Source organism: Lepisosteus platostomus, chromosome 10 (assembly GCF_059453375.1).
Source record: "Lepisosteus platostomus isolate fLepPlt1 chromosome 10, fLepPlt1.hap1, whole genome shotgun sequence".
NCBI lineage: Eukaryota > Metazoa > Chordata > Actinopteri > Semionotiformes > Lepisosteidae > Lepisosteus > Lepisosteus platostomus.
Genome location: NC_142620.1, coordinates 15,429,723 through 15,446,004, shown reverse-complemented (window position 1 = coordinate 15,446,004; position 16,282 = coordinate 15,429,723). Strand labels below are relative to the sequence as shown.

General features: G+C 38.2%; 1 protein-coding gene across 2 annotated transcripts; it reads right to left on the bottom strand.

The window, feature by feature from the left end:
• Positions 1–1,304: 1,304 nt before the first annotated feature.
• acot20 (acyl-CoA thioesterase 20) lies at positions 1,305–16,229 on the bottom strand. Of its 2 annotated transcripts, none has more exons than XM_088648395.1 (5): positions 15,784–16,229; positions 12,200–12,383; positions 7,276–7,752; positions 5,367–5,566; positions 1,305–4,138 (listed from the first exon to the last, which is right to left on the bottom strand). In XM_088648395.1, exons 2-5 carry the CDS (start codon positions 12,228–12,230, stop codon positions 3,533–3,535), a joined length of 1,314 nt encoding a protein of 437 aa, XP_088504521.1. In that variant the 5' UTR covers positions 12,231–12,383; positions 15,784–16,229; the 3' UTR covers positions 1,305–3,532. The 2 variants fall into 2 exon arrangements, with proteins under 2 accessions (XP_088504521.1, XP_088504520.1); XM_088648394.1 differs by lacking the exon at positions 15,784–16,229 and adding an exon at positions 12,563–12,778.
• Between the last annotated feature and the right edge of the window lie 53 nt (positions 16,230–16,282).

Genomic DNA, 16,282 nt, shown 5'->3' with positions numbered 1-16,282 from the left:
GTTTTATACCAGAGGAGTGGCCACAGAGGTTGTGTAATTGAGCAACAATATTATGAAAATCTTTGACCGTGTTTGCAACAAAATTTGGTAAATATTCAAATAGAGCCAAAAGTTTCATATAGTTCTGTATCATAATCATTACAAACCATTAAGGATTCAAAAGGCAATTTAATTAAGACACCATGTAACAACCTCGGGTATGGTATTGTAGCGCCACACGGGGCGCTTTAGCCAAGGGCACGCAAGGCAGCCTGAAAACAGCGCCTGGGGCGGGACTACGAGACTGCATATAGTGGACGGAGGCTGAGAGACAGGCTCTTGCCTTTGTGTGTGTGTGTAGATGCAGCGCTGTAACCTCTGTCCCTGTGTGTACCTTTCCCCGGTTCTGGTTATTAAATGTGTTGTTCAACCCCGTTCCCTGAGTCCCACGCCTGTTCCATTCCGTACCGAAGCCCGTGGTCAATACAGTATGTACAGTCGTTGTCCAATGAATGTCTCCATGTGGTTCCCTTTGCTTATGTATGAAATGTCATTGTTCCATGGTGCAGTTTTCATATGCCTTGTTTGAGCAGGTCAACTAAACACTTAAGCACCTTACTCTCCCTAACCTAAGGGAAAATGGACCAGTTGATTATTTTGGAATCATCTGGGAAATAAGTTTGCATTGATTTAGCATGTGTTCTACAGAGTGATTTAGTCTTAGACCAGATTCTTATTTGATAAGACACAGATTCCCTCATTGCCCTTTTAAGGTGTTTTTTGTTTCAATTTTAAAGAGAGGTCTGTGTTTTCTGTGTCTGTACAGAACTCTGGTACACAGAAAATTGGAAATATCTGTAAATAATAGTAAAACACTGTAATTGTGTCCATGACTACAGTGGATGAAATGATTGTTGAGTTTAGAATTCGCTTGCATAGAGAGTTGGTGTCAGGATTTGATTTTTGATATTCTATTCACACTTCTTATTTTATAATTATTCTTATCCCCTATTTGCAACTATTCTATTCACATACTGCAATTAGCTTCATATTGTTCTGAAGAAAATTTCCAAAGTGCAATTAAGTAGCAAGACGCTGGTGTGACATTGAAAAGGATCAAAGAAAGGCAACGTTTTACCAAATAATGACCCATGAACTTGCTTTTTAAAATGTGAAAGAGCTGGTTAGCAGACTCTAAAGGAGTTGAGATTCAGTAGAAAATAAAAACAGGAATAAGAGCCTTCATGATAGAGGACCACCTGGTTTGAATTGACAGGTTGGATAAGCAGTGCAACCCAGATAAAAAGGTTCACTAGGAGCCTGAGAAAGATGAGAGCAGGCTACAGACCCCTTCAGCCTGCCTTTGAGGAACACAATTTATTTCATTGAGCCTTGGTGTTAGTGTGTTCAGAAACCTATTTTCAACATGAAAGACTGTCACCACGACTCACCTTGCTACTGTACATTATACACATTCTTTTTATTTTCTTTACAATGAAAAAAAAATCACTGCATTATCAGCTTCTTATTCCTCACATCACAAAATGACATTAATGAGATTAATGAGAATCTTTAATTATTCCTGCCTTATTCTGTCCTAGTTCTTTACAATTGAAGAAGTCTGTCTTACTGTAATGTTCTGTTAATCCCAGATCGTTATTGCTATGTGAGATCTCATTGTATTAATTTCCAATTTAGTTGACAAGACACATCCCGAAGGTTTTTGATAACACAAATAGATTGATTAAAAAAAAATAATATGATTTTAAAAATATAATATAATCATTGCCTCATTAATCACAAAGTTCACAGGTTTTTTGTCTGTTTTAAGAATCCCAGACTATACAAAACTTCAAAAGGAGGCTCAGAGTGTTTGCAAAAGGGAATAAAAATAATTTAAGCCTTTACTCATATATTTTATAAAGCTCTTAAATACACTAAATTAAACACTTAGTTGTAGAAAGGATCACACATTCTTCATCTTAGACTTTGTGTCACATCATTTAAAATATTTAACAATATTTTCATATAATTAATTCATTATAATTTGTTCTTTATTAAAGTCAAAAATACTCTTAGGACTTTAATTTTATTTAAAAAATTAGGAATTTTGAAATTAAAGAAAAAAAATGACAACTCACTGTAAGTGATGAAAAAACAGGAATACTGGAGGTTTGGTAGTTTCAATTTTTTAAAGTAATATATATATATATTATTTTAGACAATATTTCTTTTAACTGCACATTTTCATGCTTTGCTTTAAGAACAGCTTAAATGGAAGCTCAGCTGTAGATTTCAGCCAATAATGTTAAGAGCGGCTGGCCAGTTTCAGCAAAGTGTACTTTGGGATTAGCCTTCACAATCCTGATGGTGACTTGACTTGACCTTTAGGTACAGTAAACAAGGGAAATGGACAGACCTCTCCGAGCAGTCAAAGATTCTCTCCCTCCCACCCCTCACCATGAGGTCATAATAACTGTGACCACTCGGGCTCTAATCCTGTGCCACACTGAGACCTTCACACATGCTTGTCATAAACCGTCTTTCTTGGACAATATGCACCGTGCACTTTAACAATGCACTGTTTTCATATGGCGTTGTGCTCTGACGGAATACTTAGAGCGTTACAGCAACTGATGCATTTTACAAATATAATGACAGAGGATCAAGTTTTGTCTTTACTACTTTTTTATGTTAGTTTTTTTAATATAGTAATAGATAACGCATCTACAAACCCCACTAGAACACGTTTTCCCATCATCAATTTCCTTGCACAACAGCGTTGATAATGAGACTTCGGGAAACTACCGCAAACCTTGAAACAGCAGCAGACCGTCGGTAAAGTAGCACAGCCCCCTCTAGCGGCATTATGACTCCTTGTTGATACAGTAAAGCGCACTTCGACATTTGTATGTTCAATACCTTAATTAAATAAAATGTTTTATAGAAAATAGAACAATTATGTATTTATAAATGTAATAATACTTTTAAGAATAAGCTTGTCAAGATTGAGGGGAACACTGACGGAGCAAAATACTGGTAATTCTTAGGGGAAACCTGCTTCAGACCTAAAACTATGACAAAAGAAACTACCTTTCAGAAGGACAATGACTTAAAATACAACGCTGCTGTCAATAAGCGATCAAAACAATCAACAAGCTATATCAGAGAGCTTAAGCAAATCTGCCTAGAATAATTGGTAAAAGTTGCATGAAGCCAGTATACAATGTTGATATACACTTACCCAGAAGCTGTAATTGCTAACAAAGGTGTTTCCACCAAAACTGAAATCAACCAATTGCATTTTTTGTCTTTAGTTTTTACTGACATTAACTGTTAATCACCTCACCCTTGAAAGACTTCAGTTGGAGCATTCAATTCTTGAATACAATATTGCATTTAAAATTATTTTGTAATTTCAGCAAATAAGACACTATAGGTAAGGGCTGAATACTTTTACAGGTCACTGTACTTTAGATCCAATATTTTCTCATTGGGGTCTATTTGGATTGGAGGGCTTATTTCACACAGAGGGGCATATAGGGGTTCCAGTTTACAGCTTTGCCTTACCGAAGCTACATGATGTATCAAGGTGCTCCCTGAAAAATGCCTGGATCTTCCCCCAGAGATCTACCTGTGCCTCCGCATGACTCTTGGGCTCACCACCCCACACTACATATTTTCCAATAGCTGCGTGCAAAGATGAGAAACAGTGAGGCATGTAGGGGACATCTAAATAATGCCCCGAACCAGGATACAGAACCACTTCAAAGTTGTCTTTTCCGTACTCGGTCAGGCGCTTGGCTGCCTGCTCTGCAAAGAAACGACTGTCCCAGTTCCTGTCATCCTCAGCCGCCACAAACAGGAATCTGCAATCTGCTCGCTCAATGGGAATCAGCATTCTTCGGTTCTCTGGTGCCATCGGGTTCCAGATGCTATGCTTGACATCCAGAGCTCCAGACTCAGTGAGGACTGCTCTGTTTGCATCAAACATCAAGGGAGGAATGACTGTGTCTTTGTAATGCAGAGGAAACATCACATTGGCATTACAGCCATTGATGCAGACGGTGGCCGAGATCCCAGATAGGAATGATGACATAGACAGAGCCAGATCTCCACTTTTAGAAATTGACAGGATACCTATCCCGGGACCTTTGACCTTTGGAGGGAAAAAAAAGCATGCTAAGTAACAACACAATGCAAAGATGCAGAAAAACATGTAATGTCATGTAATTTGCCAAACTGCTTTATACCATGCGGTGTCGCGGAAAGCCAGAGCCTACCCAGCAAGCAACAAGCGCAAGGCAGGGTACACCCTGGATGGGGTGCCAGTCCATTGCAGGGCAAGAGCAAGCCGATCATATACAGTATGGTGACAATTTGGAGACTACGGTAAAGGTCGAGGGGGGAAATTTGGCCCAAACACCGGGATAACTCCCTACTCTTATTGAGAAATGTCCGGGGATCTTTAATGACCAGGGAGAGTCAGGACCTCAGTTTAACGTTTCAGCCGAAAGACGGCACCCACTGACCAGGCTCAAGCCTGCTTAGCTTCAGTGGGTAGCCTGTTGAGAGCTGCAGGGTGATATGGCTGCTAGCAATAGCAGAAATACAATAAGCAGAAAAATAGACCTGTACAGTTATATAGAATGTTGCCTCATGTTCAAATATACAACAAAACTTTCCTTTCCTTTTATCTTTTTCTTACAAAAAATTAAGTATACTATAAACTATCTGTATTTAGGAAAATGGTGGAAGCCATTAGGAAGGCAGAAGCAAATACAAATGACATACAGTATTTAACAAATCCCCAATATACACATATACTGTATATACAGTACACTGAGTGTAAAATACATTACTCTTGTTATTGAGTATTGGGATCTTATTTTCTTTTTCTCACACATTTTTATCTTCAGTGTGTCGAAATGTGATGTGCTCTATAACCTTCTGACCTTTTATCTATAAATAATATTCAAAACACAGCATCTCCTTGTTATTTGTATTTAGAGCAGAGTAACTAACATTACAAATGGAAAGACACTACACTGGATTTGCTGTCATTTTAGTTTTTGTTTCACTGACAATTTTGTGTTTTTTGTGTTGTTCTTGAAATGGAAATTAAATAACAATTAAAACAAATGCAAGTATATGAAAAACAATGTAGAATAATCATATAAAAATATAATAATATTGAAACCAAAAAATATAAAAATGAATTATTAGTTTCTACCCTGCAATAAAGGGTATTTAAAAATGTGGGTATTAAAGAGAATAGTACAGTAATAATGTTTGTACTACGTATAGGTCTGTAATATACAGTACCCATAAGAGGTCTGTAATATAGAGTACCAATCTGGCGTTGAAAAGAAAACCTGACTTCCAACCTCTGGTCGTCTGCTCAGGAAACTCAATGCATCTTCAAAGTATTCCAGATGAAGACTGCTGACATTGCTAGGTGTCCCCTGGCCATATGGGGCCAGAGCAAACACCACGAAACCTTGATTTGCAAGAAGACAGGCTCGGGTCTCTGACAGACCAACCCCAACAGTATACAAGTCCACGACACCTGGAAAAGGGCCCTTGCCTGCAGAAAACAGAAAAAAAACAGCCTGAGACAAAGGTCAGCTAGAAGGCACACAGCATACTGTACCAAGATATGATAAGAAATGTTGATTTCTTTGTAACTTTTTTTTTGGTTAGCTTGTATGTTAGTTGTGGCCAGATGGTAGGTAGTTTGTGGTGTTTTGAGTAATAAAGAGATTAAGATGCATGATCCAGGCTGTTTAATTGACAGGGAGGTGGATGCACAAGGAGTGAAGGGGCAGTATAGCTGAGAGGATAATCAGGAAGCTGGACCAGGCCTGTACAGACCGCCAGTAAGCAGGAAATGGACCGGGAACAGAAGCAGGACTGAGGAGGATCACAAGAAAGCAAGATGTGACCAAAACACAGAAGTCACAGAACAGGGCAAACTGAGAGTGAGGGCAGCTCAATAACTCAGCCATAAGCAATGGTGCCAAGGGGCTTAAATACTATGCTTATTAACGTTAATGAATTGCATGTGGCTAGGAGAGCCTGTCAAATCTTGGTGTGTGTAGTACCTAGTGGGTTGAGAGCCCAAATTCTAAGTTGATTCAAAACCTAATAGAAAGCTAGTGCAAAGACTCTAAGACAGAGGTAAAGTGATCACTTGCACGCAACCTGGTCAGGATTCTGATAGCCAAATTCTGGAGTGAACATATTGGAGTGCTTTCAGTGTGGATTTATACTCAGTACCTCATCAAGCAGGACATTGTACCAATTAATTCCAGAAAAAAATAAATGTGTTGAAAAGAAAACATAGGACACAGTCTAGCAATGCTGCTGAGGTGGAAGAATGATGTTTTAACAATATTCTGCAAATCTGGGTCAAAATTCAAACCAAGATCGATTACCACCCAAAAAGTCTTCAATTTTAATTGAAATTAAAAAACGGTGCTATCCACAGATAGGGTTACTATCTGAGGGTTACCCTCAGTCATCGCAGTTTGTGAAGAACATTTTGAGCCATGCAGATGCTGAATAGTAGTAGGCACAGTATTGAACCTTGGGGAACGCTGGATTTAAAAAACCCAACTTCAGAACTAAAACCCCCAAGAGAAATGAAGTGTCTGAGATGAGTGAGTGAGATAAGAGTTGAACCATTTAAGAGTGTTGTTAGAAGCTCCAAACACAGTCTCAAGATGGGAGAGTAAAATGTTATGATTAACAGTTTCAAAAGCAGCTAAGGGCTAGGAGAAGTAGGATAGACAGAGAACCAGAATCAGCTACCATCAGAAGATCTTTATTAACATTAACAAAGGCAGTTTCTGTGCTATATAATTGTATGAAACCATACTGGCAGAGTTCAAAGAGATTTTCAATGAGGTGATTGTTATATTGTATGGCAAGTTAGATATTGGATGAAAGTGTTTAGGGTGTTTAGGTAAGCCATTTCTAAGACCATTGGTATCATTCCAATGCTCAAGGACTCATTTATGTTGTTGAGGAACATGGTTGGGGAAACTGGTTTGACTAATTAAGTTGTTATGGTTGGGAAAGGTTCATAATATTTCTTAAAATATTAAAATTAAACCTATTTTATTATAGATACCTACAGTATGTAACGTCAAAGAATTCTGGAAGGGAATCATTTTTTTAGGGAAACAATATAGAAAAGTAGAAAAAACTATGTCTAGAAAATGACAAAAACAGTCCCGGGCCTCAGCACTTTCTTCTGCTTTTTTCTGTTCATACAAGAAAATGTGTTCTTACCAGGTGGCAGAAAGAGGGTTCCATGAATTCTTCCATGTTTAATGGGTAATCTGCGCACCCCCTCAGCCATAAAGTGCCTTTCATTGATCTCCTTGGCAAGCATCTCTCTCTGTCTTCCAGAGCTGTACAACTCAATGTGAACAAGACATGGGGTGAGTATCTCCTTCTTCACCAGTTTCTTATGAGGAGTTTCTGGTTTCAGAGACCAGAACAGACCCATGGGCTCAACACCAGAGAAGCTACCACCCAGAGTTGGAGAGCTGGATAAATCAATTTTTCCGCTCACATCCGCCCTGTATGTGGCTGAAGACTGAAAAATCACATTTTTCTGATCAGTGAGTCTCGCTCTTAACTGGACCTCCTGGTAGGCAGAAAGTCCCTCCACTTTCACTGTCACCGGCTCATCAAACAAGCACTTAGGGCTGGGGAGAATCTGGAGTCTGACTCGGGAACTCATGGAAGTCGCACAAAAGAGGACTGAAACCAAAAGAAAATGTCTTGGTTAATCTAGGACATACAAACATCATCAATTTAAAATATATCTAATGACAATATGTTGTAATTAGAAGTGCAATCAGAAGCCAGAGCAAGCTTCTGGTTTCAGTTCTTTCTTGGAATGCTGTGCTTCTGGAAACTGTGACAGGTTAGGTGCAACGGACGGTGAAAGGTTACTTTGACTGTTTCACCTATAAAGCCCTGGATTGTTATTTTTGTATAAAAAGTTCTCATGTACTGTAGGACACTTTTCACACTTGATCCTTTCGGAGACAATCCCTAGCCAGTTTCCACCTCAACTCTGCAGTCTAATGTCGTCGCTCACTGATAATCTTCCTCTTCTTACTCTTTGAAGCCCAGATTCACAGTTCATAGATGATTTCTACTGGTGGAACTTACAAGTCCTAAAAGACCACATAGGTTAAAGTAACAGGAAGAATTAAAAACAAACCAAAACTGGTTTAGCTTCCTATAACGTACTGTACTACATAAAGCAATACAGTCTCAAAATACAGGTGGTAGGGGATGTGTGTGTTTAGATTGATAAATAGAAAAGAAAATATAGTACAGATACAGTGTGAAAGATTAAATTGAGACAGTGTAATTAGAGGCATACCAAGGAAATCCGGCACCCTTTTACTGCTCTTCCTAGTTTAAATCAATGATCTAGATTCTGGTCCGGTTTTATAAACTAGTCAAATCTGCATATGCTACCAAAATTGGAAAAACTGATGAAGCAGCAAATAACATTCAAAATGATTTACATATAATTTAAAACTGGGCAAACCCTTGACAGGAATTCAATATAGACATGTGTGGGGTAATGTATGCAGGTAGAAGAAACAAACTATAAAAACAAAATAGGAAACCAAGCTAGAAGAGGATGCTTGTGAAGATGATGCTGTTGGTTATGCTGAAACTTTTTACATCTTTTATACAATGTAAGGAAGCTACAAAAAGGCAAACAAAATGTTAGGATATTGTTGCAGCCATAGGTGACTATGGAAGTGTCATCCCATTCATCTGGTGGTATCCAGGTTTGCAGAGAGAGAGATTTAACTGCAGGTTGTATTCTGTTTAGTTTAGAAGGCAGCTCATCTCTAATTTTTGGGATTTGTAGCCATTTTCAAGACAATACATTTTCAAGAATTTCAATACATGGTAACAGTCTGGAGTTTTCTGGGCGATTAGGATGTTAGGCCACTGGAATGTCTTATTTGTAAATTTGTACATAGTGGTAACTTGTATGTTCTGTGCTTATGCTGTGTGTTGTTTAGTGTGTGTATTGTTACTGTTAAGAAATATTTTCTAAACTAGTGTGCCTGAATCATTACTTGTTTCACCAAAGCCATGTGAGAAAATGAAGATTTCATTAAAAAAGTTATTAAACCCTGGCTTCCTTCAGGAAACAGCTGAATGAGATCCTTGGATGAGTGTTACTAATTACCAGATTGGCTAAACTGGCTAAATGGTCTGCTCTTTGTTGTAATCATACTTGTATTCAGACAATTAGGCAAGCAGCAAGTCAGTCTGAAACTACAAGACTACTCCCTGCGAGCTTCTTTCGTATGCTGGGCAAGCGTTCGAAGTGAACATTCTTCCACGACGACGGCACAGAAGACTTTTGGCGCTCCCTCTTTTTAAAGCCCTGACCAAATACGAACTCAGTACGTACAGTTAAAATTCAAATTGAATTAAAAACTACACATCTCAGTTAACCAGGCGGTGCTTCTGATCCTTGCGTTTAACCAATGAAACAGGGCGGAAAATCAGTCACATGACTTTGGGGCTGAGTTTCGAAGGCTAAACCTATCAGCAACAAAGCGAAATTTACACGATAGGCTTACCTCAAACTGTCAGTTACACAACTCTGTATGTCGCATAAGCCACTCCTATTTGGCTTTTTAGTAATGGAGGCGGGAAGACAACCCCGCCTTCCCTCTGCGTGCTTGAGTTGTTGCCATCTTAACCATTCCGTGTCCGAATCGTAATGGGTGAGAGAGTAGGGAGAGACGTACAGGAAAAAGTGAATCCCAGCTACAATACAAATATATTTTTGTGGTAATGGGGTGCAAAATATCAGTATTTACTGATAGTTATTAGTTTAAGATTAATAGTTGAAATCTGAGCCTAAATATAAAGTTAAAATATCGAGAAACAAAGCAATGTAGAAAATGCACAATTTTTCTGGAGCAGAAACACAAATAGAAAATAAATGTTTTTTGACATCTCAAATCAGTTTCGATCTAGGTCTCCAAAACGAACAAGAAAAAGCATTTTCAGAGAGCAATTATTTTGTGTTTACATGAGCAATCTAAGTCCTTATTCATTTACACAGTGAAATTTCAGAAGATCGCTTTAGAGTCAGCACTAGCTTTGCTTGTCATAGATGTTCAGGAAAGGGTGAATTAAGCCATGTCAAGTGCAATAAGTCGGTGATCAGTAATAACAGTTTAAAACTGTGCATAGAGTTATGTAAAATGCTGGGAGCTTCACAGTTAAAGAAGCTCTGTAGGACAAGAAACAACAGAGAAAACCTAAGCTTTTTAAGGCTGAAACTATAATTTGGTCTTATTAAGGCAAATGAAAATTTAGAATGTTAAAGTGTTAGAGATGTAAATACATGTAAAAACACAAAAATGCACATGAGCAAAAAGTTTTAGAAAAGGAGCAGGTGTTACTTAAAAACAAGCAAACTGAACCAGGGAAAATCTGATCATTTTTCTCTATAACAATAACAAAAGGTTTATTTTATAATAGCACCTTTTAAGGTAGGATCTCAAAGCAATACAGTAGGTGTAAAAACAGTTATAAGGACCACAGATTACAAAGTTAATACATACAGTATGAGAAAGACAAGCAGTTGGAAGTGCTACAGAAATTAGAAAACAAAGCAGAGACAGACACTAAATAACAGCCTTCTGAAAAAAAAGGTTTTGAGTTTAGATTTATATGCACTCAGGGTAGGTGTCTCTGATATCACTGTGGATACAAATCCTGAGATCTGGGGTACAGCTAGAGAAGGCCCTGTCACCCACAGATGATCTTGAGGACAGCTGTCAGTAGTGCCTTGTAACTTTCTCATTTTGAGTTAGGCTCCTTTGACATATTTCAGCATGCATTAGGATGTTTATGTTTAGTTGATTTCAACATTTGTTCTAAAACCCTAAAAATTAAAATTGAACTCTTTAAGATTCTCCTTTAAGGGTAAATTCTGTTGTTTAACTATAACATAATTATAACACTGATATTTGATATACAGTATTCCCATATTATATAATATAATTTTAGATTAAATGCCAAAAAGCCAGAAGGATCATGAGGCCCTGCTTTCGCGGTTTGTATTCATTCTGGAAATCAAAACAAAGCAAGCTGTTGCCCTTATGGGCCACAGGAGCCTTAGGACACCTGTGTTACAATTTGACAGGTGTACCCCCCAGTCAAATATATTCTTATATATTTGTATATATATATTATAGGGTTGGTTACACCTCTGAAAAACGTACCATGGTATACGGCGGTACACATGCATGTACCGCGATACGTAGACCGCGAACTAGTTTGCATGTTCATATATGGAGACTCTCATAGTTTGATTTAATGATTAGTAAAGCATATGGAGCTGTATACAAAATTAATACGTGACAGTTATGTTGTTTTGTTGTTTTATTGGAACCAAAGAACTAGAAATAACACTGAACAGAACAATGTAACAACATGCAGATTTTTGGCAATCATGAAAAAAATTAAATCTTTTTTAATTGGAGATTAATTTTGCTTAGCAAGATAACAATGTAAAATTCAAATTATGACAGGTGTTTGTAAGTTGTAATATTGAATGAGTAAAGTTGACAATCAAAACCTTATGAAACGTGATGAGCATGTTCGATTGCCCTTGGCTATTTCATCTAATAATCAAAGAATCCTCATTACTTGCTTAAAACATAGCTGAGACAAGACATTCTATATTAAACAGTTAAACACTTAAACAGTTTAAGACAATCACTTGCAAACAAATCAAAGCATGTCTAATGGTAGTAATGGAATTAAAAACATAATCAAGACTGGACTTCCTTCCCGACTAGAGTCACAGTAGATTCAGAAAAACTAGAAAAAACAGCACATTCAATGGGTATGTAACATGTACCATTAACAACGTCAATGGTAAACAACCTTTAATATTACAACCCAATGGATTTGTAAAGGAGTATGTGATGATAATTTTATCTGATTATCCGTAAAAATATATGGATCCTCTTAGAAATTAGATTTGCCTTAGCAAGACAACACTAAGGAATAACCATGTTTGACTAAAATATAGTCTAAAATATAGCCGAAACCAGAACTGGCAAAACATGTAATTACTACAGACTTTAGAAACATTACTACTGCACAGAAAATGTTCAAATCGAATAAAAGACCTTATTACCTTTTTTCTGTAAAGTAGAAGAGAAATTCATGGAGTCTCCCCCAGGACCCGCAGTAAGTCTAAGCCTATATATCTTTTATTTCATTTATTGATATGTATAATTTGATATAGGTCCTCTGGCTGTAGTCTTCTCTTCCACTGTTTTCCTTGTCTTTGCTTTCCTGTGGTTGTGTCATAACATGATCTGTAAAAAATAAGTGGGTCCAGGTCAACAAACACAATTTTACACTGCAGGGAATTCAAAATACCACACCCAAATAAATGATAAATTAAAACAAACGCCTAAGCTCTTCTTTGAGCTACTGACTCAACTTCTTCCTGAAGTTGCCTCTCTGTCATGGCCGAGCAGTTACACTGCCTTACCAGCCCCCAAACAACAGACGTCTCCAAAACACTCTCTCAGACGATTCTCAGATTTCCCCCCCAAAAAAAAGTCTCTCCCTCTGAGAATCTTCACAAAAACCTCTAAAAAAAAAAAACTCCCTGAACTCTCAGTTCCTTCGGTCTTCTGTCAGTCCTTCTCGTGACCTTCGCTCAGTGAGTGGCAACACTCAGGAATTCATCCTTCTGCCCTCCCACTCTCTTCCTCCACCTCTCCCTCCCTCTCTAACAGCAGCCAATACATGCTCCCACACTTCACAATACGGTAATGAAGGAACGCATTGTGACATTTCTTAAGATAATGCTAGTTTATGTTGATATAATTGGCAGCAATGCCTTTTGGGATTATTTAACATAATATAACAATATGTTATCAAGATCAAGTTCAACACTTTATTGCCAAAACAACCCGTTGCATGGAATTTGGTTTGGTGCGCTTATACAATTAAAGACATGAAATACAAATACACAACATAAAACCGATAATAGACAGAATCCACCTAACACCTTCATAAACCATCCTAAACACACACCAGTAATAAAATCAATAAAAGTGAGATAAATAACAGTGGGACCTGATAGAATGAGCCATGCAAAAATATCAAAATTAAGGTACAAATGAGAATTCAGATGCACTTTTGTCAGACTTTATTTGAGCCAATGCATTATGTCCATATGACATAAGCAATGTTGGGAGGCATGGTGGTGCGGTACTGTCTTCCAGCGCTGGGGCCCTAGGTTCAGTTCCTGGAATGGAGTTAGCATCTTCTCTCTATGTAGCGTGGGTTTCCCCCATATGCTCTGGCATTCTCCCACAGTCCATAGACACTCTGCTAGGCCAATTGGCCTCTATACAATTGGATCTGGTGGGAGTGTGCATGTTTGTGCCTGTGAATGCCCTGCAAAGCACTGGCATCCTATCAGGGTGTATCCTGTCTTGCACCCAATGTTCCTGGAATAGGCTCCAGGCCACCATGACCCTGAATTGAATAAGTGGTTATTGAAAGTATAATGTATAAAGAATAAAGAATAAAGTATAAAGTATAAAGAATAATGTTACAAAAAAAACAGAGACCATTTGAGCCATCTAACATATATGATTATTAGTACCTCAGAGATACACGTATCTCATCCAGCCACTTTTTGAAAACAAGCAAAAAGTTTCTGAGGAGCTGAGGAGTTTTTTCCAGACTCCCTATTTACTTTGTACACATATGTAGTTTGTATTTTACTCATTAATCATTTACTCGGCGTGATTTGTTTTCCAGCAGCCATATCACCCTGCTGCAACTCACAACTGACAACCCACTGAAGCTCAGCAGGTGTGAGCCTGGTCAGTACCTGGATGGGAGACCTCCTGGGAAAAATTAAGATTGCTACCTGAAAGAGGTATTAGTGAGGCCAGCAGGGGGTGCTCACCCTGTGGTCTGTGTGGGTCCTAATGCCCCAGTAAAGTGACGGGGACACTATATTGTAAACAGGCGCTGTCCTTTGGATGAGATGTAAAACCGAGGTCCAGACTCTTTGTGGTCTTTAATAAGAGTAGTGGTGTTACCTCAGTGTCCTGGCCAAAATTTCCCATTGGCCTTTACCAATAATGACCTCCTAATAATCACCCTCTAGGAATTGGCTTCATCACTCTTTTCTCCTCTCCACTGATAGCTGGTGTTTGGTGAGGGTTCTGGCGCACTATGGCTGCCATTGCATCATCCAGATAGGTGCTTCACATCGGTGGTGGTGGAGGGGAGTCCCCATTACCTGTAAAGTGCTTTGAGGTGAGTGTCCAGAAAAGCGCTATTTATGTGTAAACAATTATTATTCTAACTGTTTTCAGAATGGAATTAACCTATTACTTGTTCCTTTGCAGCTTACGCATGCTGAGCCAGCTACCCACTTGAATTATTCTTACTATTATACATTACTGTCTTCAATTCATTTATTGATATGGATAATATGATATGAATTCTTAGTAGGCAGTACTTATGTTCAATGACCCTTAAGGTCAGATTGGTGTGGCAGTGTCATTACTTTTACTAGAAAGGGGATCCAAATCAATACTTGATTATTGATACTGATTTTCTTATACGTGCATGTCCTCCCCAAGCAGTCCTGAATGCAAGTTTGAACTTTCCCCTTGAGAAAGCAATGTCCTGTGCCTTAAACTATTTCTCAGTAATTGTAGTAAATCCATATTCTCCACAACTATAATTCGAATTATATTTCTTACAGTATTTGAATCAGGCCTCTACGCAGTACCGGTGTCGGATCGACAGGTGTCGTTTGGCCTTTGGATTTTTCGTACAGGCTCTTCTCTTGAGCCAACGCACTTTGTAAATGTTTTGTGGAACTACATAAATTCCCTAAAAAATAACGGCGTTGACATTTTTAATCATATTAGATTAAAAATATTACTGGTTGTAACCTATTATACTGAAGACTATCCATTTTAATCTAATCATGTCTGGTGAGCTCACACTCCTCAGAACACTACACAGAACATTTCTCAGATTACATGTTGACGTTGACGTTGCTGCGGACGAAGCAAAATTCAGAATGATACGTACAGACGCACGTTGTAATTGAGGTCACATGTATATATAAACTACTTTCTTTTTAATCCTGTACATGAATCTTTGAGTTGAGATATTATAAGACTAAAAATTCGTTAAGTTTCCCATCCAGTTATTATGAAGTTCCCAAGACGAAGTTTAAGCAGTTCTGACTGACAGGGTTGAATTTTTTTTCCTTATTCTTAAGAATAGGCCCACGACGAACTAAGACAAATTTCTATTACATCGGTAAATCAAGGGCATATCAATTAAGTAATTTTTCCTCAAATTAAGCTAGTAATATACTGGCCTGTTTCAATCAAATGTTTTACAAAAATTAACCTGTTTTTTTTTTTCAGATTGGGGAAGTGGCATTCTTTTGTTTCCCCTTGAAGCACTCCAGTTTGTTGGTGTTTTTAACCCCACCCTCAAAATTATAATTATATATTATAAGGCTAATGGAACTGGCGTAAGGCTACAGAAGTTATTATCATACATTGATAAATCATAGACAGAAAAAGCAAAGTACAAGCAATGCAAATATAATACCATCCACCCACTCTCTAACCTTTTCTACCTTGGACGGACACCAGTCCATTGCATGGAAGCCACACAAACACAGACATGCACACCCTCACACCAAAGTCCACTAACCTGCCATTGTTTTTGGACTGTGGGAGGAAATTGGGTCACTCGGAGAAAATCCACGATATCACAGGGAGAATATACAAACTCCACGCAGATAGCAATGCTAACCACTGCGCCACTGTGCTGTCCCGAATTTAATTCGTTTCATGTTAAATTTAATCAAAGTACGAATCTGCGTCAGAGCTCAAAAAGCTCTGTTTATATGTTTAAAAGATAATTATCACGCCTAAAATAGTTTAAGATACATTAGTACAAAGTGACTTGGACTCTGCGGTAACGTTCATTGTAAGACCGCCCCTACTGGCTAACTTGTAGGTATTCCCTGTCTCCCGGGGCTATCTCACTGTCATTGTCGTTAATCATCGGGTTTCACAGTCTTCAGGAATGGGAAATGCTGCTATGGTACTCATATACCCATATAAATGTGGTACTGGTGTGGTGTTCGAATACAATCCAACAACCCTCTCCTGTCAGACTCATACAGAGCACAATAGCGCAATGCTGT

Excerpts from the sequence above, each read along its gene's own strand:
- acot20 (XM_088648395.1), bottom strand. The coding sequence starts at position 12,230 with ATGAATTTCTCTTCTACTTTACAGAAAAAAG. Across the intron at positions 7,753-12,199 it reads TTCTACTTTACAGAAAAAAG|TCCTCTTTTGTGCGACTTCC; the intron begins GTAATAAGGTCT and ends TTTTGGTTTCAG. Across the intron at positions 5,567-7,275 it reads AACCCTCTTTCTGCCACCTG|GCAAGGGCCCTTTTCCAGGT; the intron begins GTAAGAACACAT and ends TGTTTTCTGCAG.